At 39.0% G+C, this 23,560-nt stretch overlaps 2 protein-coding genes across 2 annotated transcripts; both read left to right on the top strand.

Moving 5' to 3' along the window:
* The first annotated feature begins 2,823 nt into the window (after positions 1-2,823).
* cxxc1b (CXXC finger protein 1b) lies at positions 2,824-9,268 on the top strand. Its single transcript, XM_053315471.1, has 14 exons — positions 2,824-2,934; positions 4,268-4,377; positions 4,468-4,568; positions 4,677-4,816; positions 5,086-5,241; positions 6,522-6,668; positions 6,762-6,869; positions 6,975-7,153; positions 7,713-7,920; positions 8,008-8,118; positions 8,227-8,276; positions 8,370-8,466; positions 8,582-8,734; positions 8,876-9,268. Exons 1-14 carry the CDS (start codon positions 2,932-2,934, stop codon positions 9,020-9,022), a joined length of 1,710 nt encoding a protein of 569 aa, XP_053171446.1. The 5' UTR covers positions 2,824-2,931; the 3' UTR covers positions 9,023-9,268.
* Positions 9,269-10,183: 915 nt separating this feature from the next.
* Positions 10,184-23,560, top strand: mbd1b (methyl-CpG binding domain protein 1b). Its single transcript, XM_053316412.1, has 15 exons — positions 10,184-10,269; positions 10,887-11,452; positions 11,828-11,968; positions 12,371-12,512; positions 12,603-12,889; positions 13,041-13,123; positions 13,240-13,280; positions 15,768-15,908; positions 15,992-16,072; positions 16,479-16,571; positions 17,805-17,966; positions 18,065-18,241; positions 18,367-18,438; positions 20,565-20,675; positions 21,337-23,560. Exons 2-15 carry the CDS (start codon positions 11,079-11,081, stop codon positions 21,805-21,807), a joined length of 2,376 nt encoding a protein of 791 aa, XP_053172387.1. The 5' UTR covers positions 10,184-10,269; positions 10,887-11,078; the 3' UTR covers positions 21,808-23,560.

Below are 23,560 nucleotides of genomic sequence, written 5' to 3' on the forward strand. Positions count from 1 at the left end.
TTTGGAAACATTTATAATGTAGATGAAAGGCAGCACAGGGATATCCTGACAGCTGTATGAGAATGTGTGTGATCTTGATTTGCTATTTGTTAATAATTCATGTAAAACCTCAAATACATTCCGCTTTATGAAACATTGACATTTGCAGGTGATAACATTTATTTCAGCTACCTGAAATATTTTAGCAAATTTCAAAAGTATTAGTATATGTATACACTAATCAGTGGACAAAGTGAATGAAAATAAATTAAAATGATTTACATTTAATAAACAAATCAATAGTAACAGCATGCATTTAGATTATTACTGCAATGTACAGAAATCATACTGTGTTTATCTCTCCTCGTTGCTTTCTCTAGGTTTAGAGTTTTGTAACAAAGAAATTGTACTTACTTTTCACACCATATTGTAGAAGTTTATGATCAAGCATGAAGCTTTAATCTCACAAACCAGATGCATCCTCTTTTAAAACATTCCCCAACAATCAGCTGTGGTGCTGCATCACACAGGACCGCTCTCCTGTCTCAGCATAATTTCCTCTGGATTTGTGTGTGTGTGTGTGTGTGTGTGTGTGTGTGTGTGTGTGTGTGTGTGTGTGTGTGTGTGTGTGTGTGTGTGTGTGTGTGTCTTTTCATATTTAGAATAGTAAAAAACAGAATCCATAGCAAACATAAACCATTAAATGACATGTTTTCTCATATTCTAAGAAGAAATCTGTGTCTTTTACTTCATCTCTGGAACTCCAGAGCTAACGAGGGTCTGAGGACTGCATCGCTCTGTTTCTGGGCATTTCTTCATCATCAGCCAAGTAACTGTCATCCTTTGGAACTGATGCAGCATATAAACTCATTCTCCCAGACTCTCTGTTTCAGTCTTACTTAAAGATAAAACACAACAATTTGCATATGACACTTTTAATTTGTAGTTCTTGTAGTACTTGTATTGGTAATTGTAATTGTAGTCAGTCTTTGAATACTTTCCTATTCCCCCACCTGATATAGTGAATCATGTTATTGGGAACACTTAACTTTTTTTTAACTTTATTATTATTATAAAGTGCACAACTACCACAGTAGAGACAGCAGAACAGTAGAGCAACATAATGGGGGGGGAATCCCGGACCTATTTCTGCACTGTCATTTTATAGTCAGAGTATGTTTGATTTGGACAGGTAAGATTAGTGCATCCAGGAAGATTTTTATTTCTTTTATCTCAGCTGTTTTTTCATCTGTAGTGAGTGAGTGGGAATTTGTTGGGTTAGGAAGTGTGTTTTGTTTTATGTGTTCATGATTTGGCGCCACCTGCAGTCTTAAAACGGTCTGTCGGTCAGTGTTAGACTGCTTTTCTGCGACACAGACAGGATTTTATTTTATTTCAAAAAATCTTTATTGCGCTCTTGCCTTTGACGACAACATCCGGTCTAAGAATATGAGAAAACAGTGGAGTACAATGGAATTCAATGTTTGATGAAGGCTGATAAACCCTGTAAGTAATGTGCTTTAGACCTAATTTCACAGTCTTAATGTAATCATAATGGTACAATTCTTAAATGGATAATACAGAGGCTTTGGATGGTTATTATTTTTTGTGCCAAAAACAAGACAAATAATAATGATTACAATGTAAATAAAACATTCTTTTAATATATGTTAATGATGAATGATGGCAGGTTAATAAAAAAGAGGAACTTATGGCCTAATAATTTTTCAGTCATTTGTCATTGTGCCCTTAGGATCGTCCTAACTTTTAACCCCCTTATGGCGCCACTGCGTGTGTAAACATCCACACACACACACACACACACACATACACACACACACACACACACACACACAGACTTGTCCTGCTAAAAGTTATTCAATTCCTAAACAATTATTTATAAGATTGACTGATCTTGACAGAGTGCTGCAGAGCCCATGCCAAGCCCAACCTTGTTTGGTAATGTGACATGACATCGCTACTCCAAAGTCTTGTTAACAAACATCTATCTGTTCACTGCCTTTGCCTTAGTTACCTCATCAGATGTCCACTATCCGAAGGTTTCTCATCTTAAAACCTTCAGTGGATTGTAGGCCTACTACTTATTATATATATTATATTATTATATATATTTATTATTATTATTATAATAAACTGTTGGAATAACAATTTTGAAGTTGAGCTTTTTAGAGTGTGGTAGTGGTGATAAAATATGTGTGGCCTTTTCTATCATCAAAGTTTCCCATCCCTGGCTTATGTGAAACTTCAACGTCATAGTGCAGTTGTAGAGGAGGCTATTTATTCACCTGCCAGTGAAAGCTTTTCACTGCAGTACCAGTGAGATGAGATCTGTTGAATCTGTTGAAGGTTAGTCTCACATTTTTAAGTCTCAATTTGACCATTAGTGACCACAACAATTATTAACAATTACAGTTATTTTTAAAGTTATTTTTGCTTTAAAAAATGACTAGCTGGTTGTAGCATGTCAAATGTGAGGATTTCAGGCTTTTCTGTAACATACATGATCGTTAAACTTAATATCTTAGCAAGTTATAACATAGTTTTAAATTAAGCGTTACTATTGTACATATTTAAGTTTTTATTTTAAATATTACTCTACATGGGACTGTGAGAATAAGTTCATCATTTTAGGCCAAGGTCATCGTATGTCTCTCATTTATAGTATGTTGATCAGTGTGCTTTTAAAAAAAAAAAACGCCATTCGCAATACATCCACTAGGTGGCAATATTACAAAATTGGATATCAATGTTCCGTCAGAGAAGAAGAAGAATCGACCAATGACTATTTTACAAATGGTCACGAGTCCAGCCGATTCTGAGCGATGTTATGTCCGCGGAAACGAATCGGTTTACTTAGCTTAGCTGGCTAATAGGCTCGTTGTCTTTCATTGATATTTCCAGAGGAACCTCAGGCTGTACGGAGCTCACATAATGGCAAGTATTTTAAAGAAACTTATATTTTTGTCAAACTCACGATTTGGCTATGTAGCGTTAAGCTAATTGAAGTAGGTCTGTTAAAACACGGCCTAATATACACCCGACATAAGCATGTCTTCCTCTAAGCTTTGGATCGATCCGTCTCATCTCGTTTAAACATAAGCATTGTAAATATTGAATGAGATAAAGGTAAGTAAATGTTAGCTTTTACCTGCGTGACTAGTTACTATGCCAGGCATGTTACGTTCATAAGTTCGTGTGTAAACAAAAGCAGCTGGGTTAGCTGTTTGCCTTGGACTGCTAACTTAGCTTACTAACTCTTCATATTTTGAATAATATCTAACTTACATTCCTTTGTCTACAGTTCAAAACACTTTCATTGACATTTCAAGCTAGAAGTAACGACCTTAATTAACGTCGCTAATCATAAAAACTAGTGTGAAAATAACATTACAAACGTAATACACGCCTACTTTACATTGCAGTATGATAAACAGACTGCAAGAACGGAAAGAGCAGATATACATAGAGGACATTGGATATAATGGCATTACGACGAATATGCTCTTTCGTAATACATTGTATTGGAAGAGTTTGATAGTGGTTAATCATTTTATTTAAGTTTAAACAGGCATTGTCATTTAATTGTCGTCTTATTGAGATCGCTTCTGAGATCTGACAACAACAACAAACACTCATGAACAGAACACAGTCAGCAAATATCAACAACGAATTGATAAAAACGGGTACAACAATCACGAAAAACATCAGACAATAAAGCTTTAAAATCTCCAAGAGGAGTGAAGGACTTAAATTTGAGTACGGTTTGCAGTTAACTTAATTTAAGAGATGCACTGTAGCTGAAACCAGATCTGCAAACATGAGGGATGTCTATGGGTAAGTAGCTACTGATGATGTACTGTAGTTATAAGATTTAAGTGATAGAAGAGATGTTAGGGAATTGGGGAGCTTCAACAGTACACATGAGATCGCTGTTTCTTCTTGACAGTTAGGAAATCCTTTAGCAGGCTCACACAGAGAATAATGATTAAACATTATCGGGCCTGTATTTTGGGCAATACAAAATAATGACTAGCATATGAGAAATTAGTGAACAGCAGCCTGTTCAGACTAACTCTACCTCAACACATGGCTATATTTGACTTAAGATGTTACTGTAAGCAAAAACCCGAAGCGCACCTGAAGCCTTTCACTCGCCTCTGAGATTGAGAAAAACGTCCTGCAGCTCAGGAGTTAGTTATTATTGGTGCTGGGTGTACTGCCGTATGAAGTGATGTGGTTTGTGATACATGTTTGTTGTGTTTTTCAGGACAGTGAAATGTCTGACATTGACCATATACCAGGCCCTGAAACCATGGAGGGGGAGAACGCCCCTCTTTACTGTATCTGCCGGAAACCAGACATCAACTGCTTCATGATGTAAGCTTACACAACCAGTGGTGCTTCAGTCACTTTCTTACTGTACAATGGTGCAACCATGCTTATACAGTCTGCTTCTTCCTCTAATAGTGGCTGTGATAACTGTAATGAATGGTTCCATGGGCACTGTATTGACATTACTGAGAAGATGGCGAAGGCAATCCGGGAATGGTACTGCATGCGATGTAGAGGTGATGATGAATCTTCTCTTACCACAACATTTTAAGATTGCCATGCTTAGCTTTAGATATATCACATACTAGTCAAATAAACATTTTTTCCCCCTTTCTTGTCACCAGATAAAAACCCCATGTTGGAAATAAAGTATAGAAAAGAAAAGAAAAACCGGGAGAAGGAGGTTGACTCTGACAGAGGTGAAAAACAGTACAGCACACCAAGTACTCCAGATTATAAGAGTGAAAGACGGCGTGGATCAAAAGTAAGTTGTACTTAAAAATCTGAAGCCCATTAAGATTCTCTGGACATTGTCTAAAGTTCATACGTGAAAAAGGCTTCAGCTTTTCTTTCTTGATCATTTTGCACATACATTTTAAAGTAAAATACGACAACAACAAAACCCCAAAAAGATTACTCTCATCACAACTCTTACTAATTTTTTAACCATGAGGTCAACCTGCAGGATGTCAAACACCAGGTTTTATGGAATGTTAATGGCTGTTATCATTCATTATTCATTTCCTCTTTCAGGTAAAGCGTTCGGTCCGTATGTGTGGGGAATGTGAGCCCTGCAGAAGGACTGAGGACTGTGCCCAGTGTGACTTCTGCAAGGACATGAAGAAGTTTGGAGGCCCTAACAAAATAAGACAGAAGTGCAGATTTAGGCAATGTGAAGTTCGAGCCAGGGTAAGTGACTTTATCTTTGTCTTGTTTTAAATAGTATAAGTATGAAAAAAGTCTGGATTGGGCAACGTCTACATATGTTGTACATTTGAAAATCTTAATAAGGGCCTGAAAATGACCATTATTCCTGATGCTATTTTCTATTCATTAGTTAGTCATTAGTTATGCTTTAATGCAGCTGAACATTTTACATTTTCATATGCATTCTGAAAAACACAAGCTTATACAGTGACCTTTACTGAAAATTATATTATAATATTCATAATCATAATAAATAGAACTACAAGCAGCAATGATCAGGGTCCAAGATGGTTGAGAAAATAGCAAAATCTGACATTTGTAGAGCAGATGACCAGAGGACATGAGAGATTAATGTAATAAAATAATTTTGACTCAAAGCTGTTTATGAAATAATAGAGAAAACGTATATTTGATTATTGTAGCACCACCTCGAGGTCAATTAATGTTATATTTATCGTAGTAGTGGGTGGGATTTGCAAACCACCTGCTAATTTTTGGTGTTTTTGCTGCTTAAACACTTTCAGCAGAGAAAATAAACTTTCAATTTTGGTAGCAATTGAATGAAGTGGAGAAATTGATGTTAATTGTTTTTGACTTCACACGGTATAAAAGGGCTGAGGCAATAGTAAAGTGCAACATAGCTGTGATGACTAATTTCACCACAGACAGCAACAACAGCAACATTGATGTCTTGTGTTAAAAAGTTAAACTGCCATCAGGACGAAGGACCTGCAGTAATGCTCCTTGTTACACTTTAGAGCTGCTTAAGACCCCCCCCCCCCCCCCCCCCCCCCCCACAGTCTCATGCAGGGGGTGGGAGGGGTTGTCTATGATGGATGTCAGCTTGGCCAACATCCTCATCTCACCAACCTCCTCAATGTACTCTACAGGACACAGCCTGCCCTCTTTACCGTCTTGTTCAGTCTTTTTCTGTCCCTATCTGTGTTTATCCCTCCTCAGCAGACTACTGCATAGAAAACTGCAGATGCCACAACAATGTCATAGAAAGTCCTTAGTCACCTCAGCAGGTGGAGAATAATTTGGCCCTGTGTTATATTTAGTAATGCCACACTCGTACATCTTGCATGTCGTCATTTAAAAACCTTGAAGTTGTTTTCATATTTGAAACTTAAAAGGTACATCTTTTTTTTTTTTCAAATCTTTGAAGTGACTAGCGCTCCCTGATCTCTGATGTATTTGTGCAGTCCCATGTGGCTACTCCGGAAATGTGCAACTTGTTGCCTCTTTGTTGTTTTGTACAGAAAATGCTGCGTGTGAAGGACGAGGAATGCTCTTTGCGAGAAAGGAGGGAGAATTCCTATCACAGACGGAGACGCTACTCTGAGGATTATGACAGCGAGGTGGATCTCTACCAGCAGTACAAGGCAGCAGGAATCAACGACAGCATGGTAGCACTGTCCTTACACTTGTGCTCATTTGTGGATGAAACCATTGTGTCAGTAGATGTATATTGAGCAGCTCTTTGCTTTCTTTTCACTCAGGCATGGGGTAGTGATGATGATGATGAGCTGCCTTACAGTCCTGTCATGCGTAAGAAAGCGGTGAAGGTGAAGCACGTCAAGAGGCGAGAAAAGAAGTTTGACAAGAAAGTAAGATCTCTGTTTACTCCTGAAAAGTACTGCCAGCTGTTAATAAAACGGTGGCGACGCTTGTTCTAATACCTTTTTTTTAAATTAAAACAAACATCTGTGCAGAAAGAGTCACGGCGCCACAAGCAGAAGCAGAAGCACAAGGACAAAAGCAGACACAGCGAGAAGGGGGACATCCGTGATAACTCAGGGCAGCATCAGTGTCTGGGGCCAAGCTGCGTCGAGGCTGCGAGACCCAACTCCAAATACTGCTCTGAGGAATGTGGCATGAAGTTAGCTGCAAAGTAAGAACTCTCATTTTCAACTTTCATGTCAGGAACAAGCAGTCTGCTGCAGGGATAGATGCAGTATTTCAGAGACCTGCTTAAGAACAAACTAAGCCTGAAGTAAATTTAAATACATCTAGTACATTTTACCTGCTACTCACTGGAGTTGTGTCAAAATAAAGTAAAGGGCATGGTCCAATACTGTTTGCTTCTACTGTCTCCAGTATTTGTTCCTATTCAAATGAGTACTATAGCTCCACCTAGTGCCAGAAGGTTTAAATTAACACAAAAAACCATCAGGTGAACTGCTCAGATGTTTTTTTTTTAATCGTCTGTTTGTTATCTTTTGTTTGTTGGTAATTTATGATGAATCTCATCAGATTGTGGGTATAAAAATGTGTTCAGGTTCATAATTTAAGCTATTTATTCTCCTACTTCTTCCTCTGTTATCCTCTATGTTGTGTTTCATGGTCTTAACAGTGTTTCTGATGCTCTCCCACTCCACAATTTAAGTGTGAACCTCATTATGTTGTTTTTTGTTTGAAATGCTCTAATCTGTGTCCATGTCGATCCACAGCCGAATCTATGAGATTCTCCCTCAGCGCATCCAGCAGTGGCAGCAGAGTCCCTGCATCGCTGAGGAGCACGGCAAGAAGCAGCTGGAGCGCATCCGCCGGGACCAGCAGAACGCCCGGCTACGCCTCACTGAGATGGAGCGCCGCTTCCACGAACTGGAGGGTATCATCGCCAAGGCCAAGCAGCAGGCTGTGCAGCAGGACGAGGAGGTGAGTTGTCAGCCGTGTGCCTGCCTGTTCATTCAGTCACACTTGTTGTTATTCTTGTTAATGAAATGCTTGGGTTTGTGTTGTCAGGTGAATGAAGGTGATAGCGAGGACACAGACCTGCAGATTTTCTGCGTGTCTTGCAGTCATCCCATCAATCCAAAAGTGGCCCTGAGACATATGGAGAGATGTTATGCAAAGGTGATTATTTCTATTAGTTGTGTTTTTGCTTTCAAGCATGACATGTCAACATAAACAAAAGCACATGGCCTACTTGTAACATTTCTGTCCTGATGACTATCTCAACAGTACGAGAGTCAGACTTCCTTTGGTTCCATGTACCCTACAAGAATTGAAGGGTAAGAAAAAAAAAAAAGATACCTCAAGTTGCATACAGCAGTTTTCTACAGTTTAGTCCCTTTTACTGATTCTTTTCTTTTCTTCCCCCACAGAGCAACCAGACTCTTCTGTGATGTGTATAATCCCCAAAGCAAAACGTACTGCAAGAGGCTTCAGGTTTTGTGTCCAGAACATTCCAGAGATCCTAAGGTCAGCCAGTTGTGAATTATGATTTCTAAAAAGCAGTTTCTTGTGTGGAGTCTGCCATCTTTCATCTTTGTGTTGTTCTTTTTTTCTCCCCTTCTTCTCCTCCTCTGGTTTCCAGATCCCAGTGGACGAAGTGTGTGGATGTCCTCTGGTGAAAAACGTGTTTGAGCTGACAGGAGACTACTGCAGAGTCTCTAAAAGGAAATGCAACAAACATTACAACTGGGAAAAGCTCAGGAGGGCTGAGGTAGACTTGGAGAGAGTCAGGGTGGTAAGTTAAAAATGTCGACTGTGGATTTGGAGTAAAGAGACATAACTTCTTCCCACATTTGCATATACCAGTCAGATGTAGGTGTGTGTTCAGTTGTCCTGTTCTTCTCCATTAACCTGCTTTTCTTCTTCTTCTCCTCAGTGGTACAAGTTGGACGAGCTCTTTGAACAGGAGCGTAATGTCAGGACTGCTATGACAAACAGAGCTGGTCTGCTCGCTCTAATGCTGCACCAAACTATTCAGCACGACCCCTTGACGACTGATCTCCGTAGCAACAAGGATAGGTAGTCGACCTAGTCTGCTCCAGAACACTTTACATAACGAGATATGAGCGTGATGGTTTTAACTTGTAGAATGTTAACTACCATTTTGATGTGAACTGATTTTTGTATCTAAATAATTATTTTAAATCTTTGTATAATAATTCACTTGAAATGGTAAATGGATATATATTTTTTCCTGACTGTGGTAGATGAATTACTGCTGATTGAAAACTGCTGTTTTTGGTATGAGCGCCAAAATAAAAACCTTTAACTTTGATTTGTTTCATTATTGCTGTTTGCCTTTCTACATTTTATTCATTTTGATTTGAGTATTACAACTTCTGTGGTCTGTCTTTCACTACTAACAAGAAGATTCGTCTTATTTTTCTAAACTCTAAATAAGGTTCGTTTAGATTTTAGATTTTGTTTTGTAGGTTTTATAGAATAATAGTTAAGATTCAGGCAATGACTAAGCATACACAGAAAAGCAACACAAAATGTACTTAACTGACCACGTGTATATTATTTGTTAATTGGCAGAAGACCATGAAATGTTAATATTTACATAACTTTGTACAAAGGTCAATTTCTCTGTAAAAATCATGTAAATAATGCAAAATCTTTTTTTGTAAACCATTTACAAAATTTGAATAATGTTCCCTTCAATTGCCTGCTTAGAGTAAATGATGTTTATTGGAATTTGGGCATGCAAACGATGTGGCCTCAAAACAGACTTTCAATGATAACATGGAAAGGGAAACTGTATCAATGACATATGCCATTCATTTTAATGGCAGTTTCTGTGCGTCTGGTAAGGTTACGCTCTGACAACCAAGCAGTGCAGCCACCTCGCAGGATTATCTCCATCATGACCACGGAGGAGCACAACATTCCCAGTGAGCACACGGCTTTCTAATAACCCGTGAAGGCAGCACACTTAAAAGACAAAGATGAGGCGGGAAGAGAGGAATCACCCCCGTCCAACTTCATTTGCATACCGTGTAATATAAGTGTGCAGTCCACTCATTATCTTATTACCTATTCCTCCTAACATCATTTTATTGTATGTTAATAATTGTAATAATTTGCACAGTCAGCTGTCAACTTCTGTCAATGAACACATCTCTGTATCTGTGGGCGGAGTCAGCCTGAATGCATCTTTGCTATAGCCTCTATTCGCAGCTAGCAACACTAGCCTTACCTCAGAAAGGGAAGTGGTTGTGTGTGTGTTGTGAGTGGAGTACCATGCATCTGAGGAATATCACTCTAAAGGTGTGTGTATGTTTGTTTTTTGTCGCTGTCACTTAATTTACCATTTGCAAAGTGATAGCGATAAACAGCTCTTAAGCAATATGTGTAAAATTAGTGTTTAGTAACCATGAATCAACGCTACAGCGAACGGAGGCTAACCCTACAAGCGTTACATTTTTAGCCTCAGTGTTTCCACTCCAGCTCACCTTACTCAAAGCCTTTTCTTAAGTGGTACTGGTATGTACTGGTGGTATTCTGCGGTATGTCGCTAAACTGTATTAAGAGGTAAACGGCACCAAATCCCAGAGAACCAGAGCACTTTCAGCAGTTAAGGTTAGCTTAGCTAGTGTAGCTAACAGCCGCTACATCCCAGTGCTAGCTAATCAACCATAGGTAAACGACAGCTGCAACCATATAGATATAGATAACGTTTACGAAATTAGGAAGTAAACCTCGTCACCTAAATTAATTTGCATTGCAAATACATCGTAATGCTGTACTAACAATAAGCCTGCTCGTGAAGTCATAGCTGTCGAGTTATCAAACCGACAGTTACTCATGGAGCTAGGTAAACTGCACTAGACATATATCGTGTTTAATCTGTGTTTTAACTCCTCTTCAAAAACCTCTTCTTCCAGGTTCTGGCATGAAAACCTGAACAGCTGCCAAACAATCTGACGGTTCAGCTGCCCAAACATCAAGATACTAAACCCCCCGGACTGTGTGGAAAATACACCGCTTTAAATGGAATGCATGACTGATTGGAAAAAATATCTTGGTAGTCTCCTGGAAAACACCTTGGATTGTTTGTAGTTTAAACTGGTGATTCAATGAACGAGGAACCAGTACAGAGTTCTGGCAAAGAGCCTGTGGAAGAAGATGCGGGACAAAGCACAGAGAAGACGACCACTGAGGCAGAAAACACCCCCGAGGTAGCAACAGCACAGGAGGACTTGGCATCCTCAGACACTGCTGATGCAGAGGAAACCCCAAAGTCAGATCCTGTAGAAACAACCCCAGAAGACACAAAGGAGGAGGTTAAATCCACGGGTGGAGAGCCTCCTGTTGACTGGTTTGAGCCCCTTGAGGAAGATGATGATGTCAATAGCACTAACAATGATCCAGAGGAGGAAAGCCTGGCAGGAGAGAGTGAAAGGAGTGAGAGTGTGGCGGGCAGTGAGAAGACCCTCAAAAAGATTTATCAGTAGGTTGAATGATCTTGGTTTCTATCATATGTCTATATGTTGCTTGTCTGCAGAGCCCATGTATCTTGTAGCAAAATCTGATATTGAGCAGTTTGTCATATAGTGATGGATTATTTGTTTTACAATACATGTGTCTTTAAGTTTAAGCAGTGATATTCAGAAGATATGCCAGTGATAAATCATGGTGTGTCTCAATGTCTTGCTGCTTGTTTCAAGTGTGTAGGCATGTTTGCCTCCATCTTTTGAAAGAAAGTAAATACTTCTACAACATAGGTAACTGTTTCTGTGAATGTGTCTGTTTGTCCTATGTATGAATGCAATATTTCTTATGTCATTTTTAACTTATAACTCCCCACACCCACTCCATATTTCAGGCTTCACGTTCCCCGCCGTAAGCGATCACACCCTGATGAGGGATGGGAGGAGTGCCCTGTACTTGGAGAGGGTTGGAAACGCAAAGAAGTTGTCCGTCGTTCAGGTTCAAGCATTGGCCAGAAGGATGTTTATTACCTGAGGTAAATCTTCTCCAGTTGAAAACAATGCCAGTGTACTGTTGTTTTTAGTCCAAGTGGCAGAACATATTTTATCATATTTTACCTGGTGCTCAACAATGTTCTTAACATTATTGCTGAGATTTTACTTCTTTTGAACTACTTTTTGCCACTTTTTTATTCCTCTTGCAACTACTTCTCGAACACCTTTTAGTAAGCAGTATTCACACAACATTTTGTGCAGTTTTGGGCTGGGCAATTTAATCAGAACTCCCTAAAAGACAATGCTACATTGTATTATATGCTTGCTGAAAGATAAAAGATTAAACTCTTTTCTGAACTGAGTGAACTTGTTGAGTGTGGCTACATTTTGTTTTCTTGTTCAGCTCCTTTTTAGTTGTAATACTTTTTTTTTCTCCTTTACAGTCCGCGTGGTGATCGACTGAGAAGCAGAGTGGAACTGGCTTCAGTGCTGGAGGGAGTTCTTGACTTGTCTAACTTTGAATACAAGACAGGGAAATTCTACAATGGCGAAGCACCACCAACAAGAGTTCGAAACAGAGCGAAGGTACTGGCCTCTGTTAGCACGTAAAAACGTCAGCACTTTAATTGTGTAATGTGTCCTACAGTTAGTTTTCCTTATGTTTATATCCATTAGAGAAAAGTACGGGAGCGTTCTTCCTCAGAGTCCAGCTGGATGGAGAGAGGAGAGGGGGCAGACACTCCAGACTCCCACCACAGGCTCACCCCCAACCAGGGCCCCAAAAACCTAAACGCCAACCAAATAGGTTTTTCCATGCAGAGTATAATGGGAGCTTCGAACCATGGTGCTAGCCACAAGGATGCAGTAGCCGAAGATAAAATTAAACTTCCCCTTCCCTCATCATCCAGATCGCTTCCGCTCCCCTCCATAAATGGAGAAATCGGGTCAGAGGACAGCACTCTGTGAGTCATATATCAATCAATGAGCTTTCTCACTAAAACTTGTTGATGGTAATTTACAACATGTGAGCATTTCCATTCCCTGGGAAATATTTATTTGTTGTGAGTTGCTGATACATGCAGATAAACTGAAGATTATCTTGTGTCTCTACAGGATCTGTGCCAGATGTGGTATTTCCTTTACAGGGACCTGGTATGACAAGCAAAGAAAAAGGCCCTCCTGTCCCACCTGTTGGGGTAAGTGAGTGTTCAGTGTCACCATTCTGAAGAAACAGGGAAAGAAAGAAATGAATTGAGGGTCGGGTTACAGTTTTCCTGATCCCATGTTGTTTATTTCTCTTTAATTCTGACAGCCTCAAAGACAAAAGAACATCCGATGATTCGTTTTCGAAAGGTAAAGCATCGTCTGTCAACAGCTGCATGTTAGCTCTGTGAACTAACCAAAGATTTAGCATATTGTCCAGTGGGCACTTATCAGTGACACAGTATTGCATTGGCCTGAATGTAAGACTACCCTGATTATAAATGACCCCCTTTGTAACACCTGTTTTTGGAAATAGACTTAAAGCACACTTTGACACTCGTCCTGTTGGAAAGCTTTCACTGAGATACTATTGATCCACGGAGAAGAGAGTCTTCCTTCCCTGTAAAAGTGAAACTATAGTATCGAAACAGAATGTAAATCCCACATTTATGCAGCGTTGTCTATTATTTAGACTTCTTTGTCTTTTTTTGAGCTCTTCATCATCTGGGTCTGTTTGCACAAGGGTGGGGCTGAGTTCCACAGATGCACACAGATCCTGTTCACACCTTGCATCAATATGCGACAGCAAGTGAACAGCTCTTAGTATACCAGCTCACACGTGGTATTATCCCAGGGCTGAGAAACACTACTTTAATACATGTCGGGAGATGATTCTCAATAGCAAACTGTTATGAACGAGCTCAAATCGGACATCTGTTGTAATATGATTGAGTCTAATTAGCTAAATATGTGAAAATAAATTTCTGTAGACTTACAACTGACACCAGCCTGCCCCTCCTCTCTCTGAATGATGCCCCATAGCTGTAAACCAGTTTATTGTTAAAGACTTGCAGCCTTTCTGTACAGTAGAGTAGTCTGAGGGCTTCAACCATACATCAGTTCAACAGCATTGATACTCTATAAGTGTACATATTAACATATGATAACCTCATTGGTACAAACAAGTTTACAATAATAATAGCACTACAACAACGAATCGATAAAAATGGAATATTAAAAGTGTTGGCAACGAATTTCATTATTGATTCCTTGTGTTGTGGGATTAATGCGTCACTCGCTACGTCGCACAGCAGTTTATTTCACCAGCAGATGGAGCTGAGCAGAGGCAGAGAAAACGGGTCGCCCGAAATCTTCTAAAATATAGGAGCAGTTCATACTGCATAGAAGTAGAATGTGTATGCAGCATCCTGCAAGGTCGGCATGGAGCGCACGCGCGCATGCACGCACACACAAAAAACGATTGTTTTTCTATGGCTTTTGCACGTCATGTCAATGATATAATATCACTGTGTGGATCAATTAACCGTGTTGCAGATTGCACCCTTCTAGTTTGTGAACTATCAGCTTCTACCTGCACAGATCTCACAGTCAGCAGTAGGAGATGAGGAGAGCATAATTTTGTATGGTAGCCTACTGATGGAAAAAGTTAAACTGGTAACTACAAAATAAACCACATTTCATACTTTTGATATGTAGTTTCACAGACACCGTATTTTTTTCTGGGTTGTGTGTGAAATCAAGAACAATATAAAATCAGTCTGCAGTCTGTTTAGACTTTATTCTTGGTTAACACTGCTGGGGGCTAATATCTGTTCTATTTGTGTGAAACAGTTTTTTTTAATTACCAATATGTTATAGGTCGCAGTATATAACTCATCACTGGATGTTGAAACAAATCCTGTCAACAGTTTCATGGTTTGCATTTTTCTTTATTATGTAAATACCTCTTTTTGTATAGCATACATGTGTAAATGATTTTGTTAAAGCTATCAGACATCAACATTTCAGTTGTTTTGTTAAAATTATTTATAATTTAACTTTAAAAGCTCAGGGGCGTCCAAGCAGTAACCTGTTGTTTGAGCACTTTTTTGCATTGTCAATTTGAAATAATGTTCGGTTTTTGAATGAAGGGGTGGAAATTTAAATTTTTTATTTTTACTTTACTCAACAAAATAATCAACCGATTAATCGATTATTAAAATAATCATTGGTTGTGGCCCCAAATAATACATTGTTTATTGTAGGGATGGTGAATCTTCACATTTATGCATTTGTAATAAAATAATCAGTTATCATATTATAACACAAAAAACACATGATTATCTTGTTTTGAACCTTTGAGGTTTAGTCTATAGTCTGTAATGATCATTATTGTTATCACACCTGTAATTTGATATCGGTGCATATAAAAAAAAAAATGTGTACATTTTCTACGTTTATGTCATCAGCATCATCTTGACATTTCTTACAACTCCAGCTGGGCCTCCACAGGCCTTCTGGTGTCAAAACTCATGTAAATTACTACACACATGACTTGATTGATGTCTGGAACAATTATATTGTAGTTTTAAGGGCAAAAAAAGAGTTGATTTCCTACCCTGCATGAAGATGAAGAGTTCTCTTAAGTTTTACAAAAAAACTGGGAGAGCAACCCCTGCTTCTGTAATACAGGCCAACTTTGTTCTTCTTAAGGCCATTTTAACACTTGTCTGATATCACCAAAGAAACATCTGAACAAATATGCATGAAGAGGTGCTAACGATAAGGTCATTTAATGTTTTGCTGTTTCTTATCAAACTAAAAACAATGATCTATTCTTGTTCATGTCTACTGTAGTGGATTCCTTGTGGGCAGTGTGTAGGATGCCATAACACAGTGAATTGTGGGCAGTGTGCCAACTGCAAGCATGGACTGCAGAGTCCCGAGACCCGAAAACGCATATGCCGGAAACGAAGGTGCATATGTCCTATTCGGAAGGTAAGTTACAACAATTATTTATATCATTAAATAGAAAAAATGTGTTCTAAACATCTGTCTTTTTGGTTCTGTATGTTACGTAGGGTCCTGGAGGTGGAGGCTTCCTGCAGCAGAGGCCTCCTAATGACATTCCTGAAGCATTTGATGACAGCATGAGTTTCCAGGTGAGGAAAGCTTCTGTAATCAAAGTGCACTTGTTTAAATCGCTTGCTGGCATCTGAGAGATCTCCACATTCTGATTTCAAAGGCTTGTGTAGATTTTCATTGGTTCTTGTTGAACTTTATATGCGCTACAATGTGGCAAAACTAAAGGAGGGTCAGAGATACTTAATTGTAGACTTTTAAGAACTGTATCACATGTTTTGTAATTATAATGTGGACTTTGACATGGACTGATTCATTTCATTGATTCACTGAGTTCTAATTTATTTTGCAGAGTGAAGTAATGGACTCGCAGGTAATCATTGAAATTACTAAAATATTTCACAAAATAAAAAACCCATATCTTTTTTTGTTTAAATATGTGTTAAATGTTCTGGTGGTCACTGACAATGTTTTTTACTCCTGCAGCACCCGAGTTTTAAAAGCAGTGACACAGAGAACTTCTCAGTCAATGTGGACGTAGATGACGAGGATGACATGTCAACTGACGATGATGATGATGTGAGTGTTTTTCTTGTTGTTGTTGTTTTTCTTCCATACAGACAGGGTGACATAAAGCAATCCTTCATAGCTGTTGCTCATGTCAGTTACTGTGCACTCCAGTGGTAACACGTTCTGGAACCAAATAGAGCTGCAGCAATCAGGCAAATTTCTATTGATAGAAAATTAATCAGCAGCCTTTTGATAATCAAATAATAATTTTATCATAGATTTGCCAAGTTGTGCCTCCATATGGTTTCTAGTTGGAAAAATGTTGGCCACTCACAGCAGAGGCAGGTTTTTCCCATAGACTGTATAAAAGAAATTGACGTCACCCATTGGTTTGTGGACTGCTGCTCGGAAGCCAATAGTTTCGAATCTAGGCAGCGCCATCTTGAAAATTTCAGGTGCATGCTGGGGAAAAAAAGAACATGGATTCTACTTATATGGGCATGAGGCAGCGCCATGGGTGGAGCCAACGGCGGAGCAGGGAGGTTGTGATTGGTTGCGAGGGCTGGATCTCGAGGACATTGGTCAATCAACCTGTCAATCACGACGTAGCCACGCCCTAATGCATACCCTGCTTTATCGTCAAATATAAAATCAGGGACATAAATGAACATCATACTGCATTGAAGAAGGCTTTAAACTAGGGATTGAGACCATAAACACATTTTGAAAACCATAAACACATTACTGAGGTTAGAAATCAAGTGAGAAGTTGGTGAATTCTCCATTGACTTGTATAGAGACGGAAGTCCTGTTGAACACAAAACGGTCGCCCCCTGGTGGCCTTTTGATAGAATGCAGCTCTAAGTTACTTCCGCGTTGGCCTCATTTCAGAGGACCAGAACTCCCTACCTGGTTTTTCCTAGGCAAAGTCTATAAAAGCATACATTTTGGGAAGAGTGCAGGACAAGTAGCACACTTAATGTCTCATAGAGAAAGTTGCCCATAATATGGTTGTCCTGTGGTTAACTCTTGAGAGACATGAGAGATTATTTGGGTTTCTCCATTGTCGTAAGGGGTTTGTTATTCATTATCCGTTATATTTCATAGCTCAATCTTTCTATTATATAATTTAAAGAATTTTTCACTTATTTAAAAAGTTATTCAAATAATTTTTCATATACATATTTGTCATTTCCTCTACATAACACTTGACCAAAGAATCTAATTAGCGCTCATTTCTTCACTTGATTATCACATTATGTCTTCATGTTTTTGCTTAATTTCTCTTCTTTTTCTTTTCAGTGGCATAAGAAACGGAAGCGACGTTCCTGCGGAGAATGCAAAGCCTGTCTCTGCAGGAAAGACTGTGGCACGTGTGATTTCTGTATAGACAAACCCAAGTTCGGAGGCAGCAACAAAAAGAGGCAGAAGTGTCGACTACGTCAGTGTCAGAGACAGGCGATGGTGAGAGTCTGCTGGACTGAAACGGTTAATCTATCTCTTATAGTTTCTCGCAGTATTGATGTAATTGTGTTGGTTTGAAATCTGCTTACATTCGGCAGAGACACTTGCTGCCCTTCCAGATGGGACAAGGTGACTACGGTGCGGATAACCCGCTGCTGCCAGGCAGGCCGAGGCCTCACTACACGTACAGTCGAAAGTCGGGTTTAAAGAAGAAGGGAACACAACTCGGCATGGACTTCACTGACAATGAAGATGAGGACAGTAACTATCAACCAGTGAGTTGCCAGTGCCTTTGAGTTTAATAAATGTTTTTAAATATCAAGTTTGATCATTTGTTATTAAAGCTCCTATGTAAACAAGGTTGCTCTCTTCTTCTTTTTCTTCTATTTTCTTGCTGCAGATGAATTGGAGCTCCGAGCCCCCCGGTGGCAGCAAACACCCTTACGAGATGAACCACCATTCGTCTATGCAGGTTTGAAAACAGATTCTTATCCACATGTTCTCCTTCGCCTCGAAGCTCATCTCACCAAACTAAAATGCCAACTGAATGCTGTGTCTCAGCAGTAAAATCATTCAGATTTCAGGGCTCAAAATGGGCTGCCTGACAGAGCCCTTCAAAGTTTTATATTCTTCCTGCTTTTCAATTTTGCGAACACGTCGTCTCTGGCGGTAGTGGATCTGTGGTTTTGAAAAGCAGAATGGAAAAGCAACACTCCTCCTGACTTCTTTTTCTTTCTTTGATGCTGTTCTTTTCGCCTTTAGCTCTGGCTCTCCTCAGTGAATCCAGGCCTCGATCCAGCTCTGTTTGACCAGGTCCACCAGTGTATCAGTGTATGGTGTCACGCCTGCACCTCCTGATTTAATTTAAGGTCGTTCACTGAATTTGTTACGCATTCAGACAATCCATACCTGTGATGAGCTGTGGATTTTCTTTTTTTTCTCACCCTTTTCTCAAGTTGGAGTGGGCCCCCTTTCTTACTTTTGACTGCCATGGGGTGGGGCGTAAGTTAGTTTGATCTTATAAAGAAAGCATATCGCTGCCAAGCTGCACTCGTTTCTTCTTGGCCGTCCTTCAGTTTGTTCTTGTCACTTGAACAGACGGAAATATCTGGACACATCAACAGCACCGTCGTGTTCAATCAATGTGTTTGGCAATGGGATACATTTTGTAACAGCTTACACCACAAGTACAGACTGTCAGTGAATGAGTTTTCATAGTGTGACTTATGTTGCAACTAATGGTGCACAGATTTTTTTTTTAGTTGTATTTGTTGCTTTCTAAACAGCCAAAAAAGTACATTGGCTAAAATTCAGCCTTGTCCAGTCCTAGTTTAAACCAAAGCTGGTTAGGCCCCACCTTTCTCGTTGATCAGTAGCTGGAAAATTCCTCTGGATTTGTTTCTCGTTTCCAAGTCGTCTTCGTCTTCTCTGCTTCTGCTTTGTGTTCGGATGACTCGCCTTAAATTTCTCTCCAAGGTTTCAATTTGTAGTATCTTGTTTTGGGTTGCACAAAGTCTTACGTAGATGACATCATCATGGGCTGTCTGTCCATTCGTTCATTTGTACTATTCTTGTGCAATATCTCAGGAACGCCTTGAATTTCTTCAAATGGGGCACAAATGTCAATTTTGACTCAAGGATGAACTGATTCGAATTTGGTGGTCAAAGGTCACTATGACCTCACCAAACACATTTTGGGTAATAACTCAAGAATTTATACACTCAAACAACTAATAGGATAAAGTGATGAAATGATGACATTTTATATCCAAAAAGTCAAAGGTCTACTTCACTTTGACATAATAATGTTCTGTAAAAAAAAGTTTTGTGGCCCGTTATTAAACACCATAACTCAGGAACAGGAGGGAAGATTGTGACCATATTTCACATTTGGTTGGATACTGATTGCTGACACTAATCTTGGTGTCCAAATTGAATCAGTGATAACTGTATAGATTTCTTCTGCTAAAGATGTGTGTGAAGCATCCACCTTTTAAAATGTGTTGCTTCTTTGCTGCAACAACCATATCTGAAGCTTTCTCTGCTGTCACGACTTTATTGGTTAAGCATGTTAGTGAACACATACAGTTCACTGGAATCATACATGTGGATGTAGAGATGATGAAAAAATAGCACTTAATACCTTCAAAGTCTTTACTACAAATATAAGTCTGGACAGACATGGATGTAAACTGCAGCTTGACTTTGCAGTTGGTCACACACTACAATCTATCTACATACACTAATTAAACTTGCCAGGGAAGCAATTTGTCACCCAAGGGCCGAATGTTTGTATGTGATGAATGCTAACATACATTTGTACTGATAGCTTAGACAATGAGCCATCGTCACACACCCAAGTTAGTAATTGTATTTATTCCATGATTCATGGTCCATGATCTAATACAAAATGATAGATGCCTTTGCCACACTCTGCAGTTTAAAGATGATTTGATATATTTTGATGCAGCTAAGATTTTATTTTATTTCCCCCCCCAGTTTGGATATTTTTGATTGCACATGAGTTACATATTGAGATTTGACTGACTGGAGTTGCAGTTAATAGTTATGCTCATGAGATCAACTTTTTAAATCTAGGACCAGCTAAGCAGATGGGATGGAGACAGATCAGGCAGAGATGGTCTAAGGCATGCTGACGAAGAGGATGAGGAGGAGGAAGAAGAAGATGAAGAAGACGAGCTGCCCATGGTGAGTAGGGATAGAATCGAACTGTTTCCTAATCATGGCGAAGCTGCTGGCATCAACAACTAAAACCAAAGCTGTGTGTATTTAGCCTAACTGTTCAGCTTAGTTTTTAACGTATCGTAAAACTAGTCAAATGGTTGTAAACCTATTTCGTGGCTGAGAAAACAGCCCACTTCTACAAACCAGCCCCTCCTCTCTCTACCAGTGGTACCTGCAGGCAGTGAATCACATCAGCAGCAGAGGAAGGAGGCCAGAGGACAGGAGGAATGACTTATAGTGACTGATGTCTGTGTGATGTCAGATATATTATTTATTTTATTGACATGTTAGATTTATTTCTAGTGGGATATTATTAAGTATATATGGAGACATTGTTGTTGTTAATATTACTCTTGCTACTCTATAGATGATATTTAGTTGCATTTAAAATATGAATAATTTCTAATCCTGTTCTGAATGAAGATATTAAAAAAAACAAAGTTGTTGAGTACTGAAAAAGAACTGGACAGATAAGGAGCGTTGATAGTAGTACTGATAAAATCCAAATGATACCCATCAATAATGTTGAGTGTGTAGTAAATGTTAGTTTATATTAGTAGTCTGGATAATTACTCATAGTGCTAAATGCATGTGAATTTTTTTTATGTCATTCTGTTCTCTGCAGATCACACAGATCTTCAGTTTGGCTGATAGTCCAGCTGCGAGTGGTGTGGACATTGAAAACCAGCTAATGAAACTGCTATGGTCTTTACGCTCCTCCGTATTGCCAATCCTATGGTATGCCATAATGGTGGAGGGCCCACAACTCCAGCTTATCCAGTGTGCTAAACAGTCCAACATGGTCGACACCATAGTGCTGATCGACCCCGGCTTTTGCTATCAGGTCACCGTCCAAAAGCAGCCGCTGCTCCCCACCCACCCGCTGTATGATGACTACCCAGCACGATTGACCTCGGTGACTGAAGTGGTGAACCTACTTTTGGGCCTGGAGAAGTACGTTGTATGCCAGGGCCTGCCTCCCAAAGAACCATTATCTAACAAAGACTCAATCACACTAGAGCGTGCATCAACATGTGACTTTTTGGTTAAGAAAAACGTGAGCATCTGTTTTAACTGCAGAGCGCTGAGAGATTGAGAACTTTTAAATTTCTGCAGAGACGGAACAAAAAAAATCTGTGACCACATTGGAGACCACCAGTCCTCTGGTACATCTCTGTGCCGTTTATTTTCATTTTGGTTTCTGATTTTCTTTTGGTGATAACATAGGTCACTTTACAGATTTACCTCTGGACTGTAATAGTATGGTTTGATTATCTGAAGAATCACCAAAGGCATTCCAGGAGCTGTGACATTATAATCAGTTGCATTTCTTTCTCAGATGTTTTTTTTGTTTTTTTCTGTCATGAGTCTAATGTTAGAGTTTGGACGATGTGACGGGTAGAGGTCAAATCTGTCAGCCTGTTGTATGGTTAATGTGCTGTTGGTTGGTACACACTCTTACTTGAGGAATCTGTAGCCCTCCCTAAATTTTATCATTAAATTCAAAAATAACTGCGTGTCCTTTAATCCCATGTGAACAATATTGTCATTCATCCAGATTATGTGTAACATATTGGGTGGAGCTGACCAGCTTGTTATTTGTTTACATCTTGTCCACCTCTTCGGTTTTATAGGAAATAGTCCATTTTATTAATTCATCAAAGGTTTTGATATTTATCTGTGCATTACTGGCTCTGACTTAATGTTTAAACCTCTAAATGATTGTGTATTCCAGTATATGCAAAAATCATTGAAAAAAGAGACTGTGAAATATACTTTTTTGATATTCAACTTGGGGTTTGTTTTGTTTTTTTAGTAAAAATCTCACTTCATGTTAAAAAAAACAAACTGAAAAGGGAAATATAAATCTATACAACTTGACCAAAGTAAATTCAAATGTAAAACACAATGAGTGCCCAAATATTCACCTAAATTATTAGTGAGTCACACTGTATGTTAATTAGAGATCACCAGAGTCTAGCATGCAAAGTCAGTGAACAGTACCAACTGTGAAGGATACAACAACAGTGAATATCATACAGGTCATAAAGGTCAGTTACCATGATCCACTGGGTGAGTTATGAGACAGTGATCAGAAAACAATTGTTGCCTTAACAGTTGCAGCTTAATGTCTGTGAGACAAATCCACTGTTAAAGATAAAACACTAAATGCCTGAAGAAGTGAGTGCCAGAGGACGTGTCAGTGACTAAAGGGAACAGAATTGAGGTTTTTAAGCATTATACTGACAGCTGTTAAAGTTTATTTTCCAGACATTTACCCCAAACAGAAAGTCACAACTATAAACAATGTTGTTAATTTAAGTGTCTGAGTCCAGACCATAGTGCCCTAAAACTCTGACAATACGACAAAACAATATGGCATTAAACCTTTCATTAAAGGTTGGGTTCAATTTTAAAGGTGTTGTGAATAATGTTGTAAACCTGTCGTGACTTTTGAAATGATGAGATTCACTGAACGTTAATCTCGGTAGAAAGTTTCTTTTTTCTTTAAGTATTTTAGTCTTTTTCACATTCATCAAAATTTTTGGGCTGCTGCAGTCAGGGCATGGGCTGGTTTAGATCAGCTGATTCATCATCTAAAATGTGCTGACATTTTACCACAGAAACCAGAATTCCTTTGTATGATTTTTTTTTATTTTTATGTGATACCCTGAAATAAAACTTGGTTTTGTAGCCAAAAGTCTTACAGATGACATTATTTATTAAGCTGGTAAAAGCGTGTGAACCCTCCTTAAATCATGTCCTTCCGTTTCTGTTCTTGACTCATATTATTCTCTGTATTTAATGTATTTTAAACCTTTTGATGGATTTTTAAAACTGAACTATGT

This window comes from Scomber japonicus, chromosome 3 (genome assembly GCF_027409825.1).
Source record: "Scomber japonicus isolate fScoJap1 chromosome 3, fScoJap1.pri, whole genome shotgun sequence".
In the NCBI taxonomy this organism is placed as follows: domain Eukaryota; kingdom Metazoa; phylum Chordata; class Actinopteri; order Scombriformes; family Scombridae; genus Scomber; species Scomber japonicus.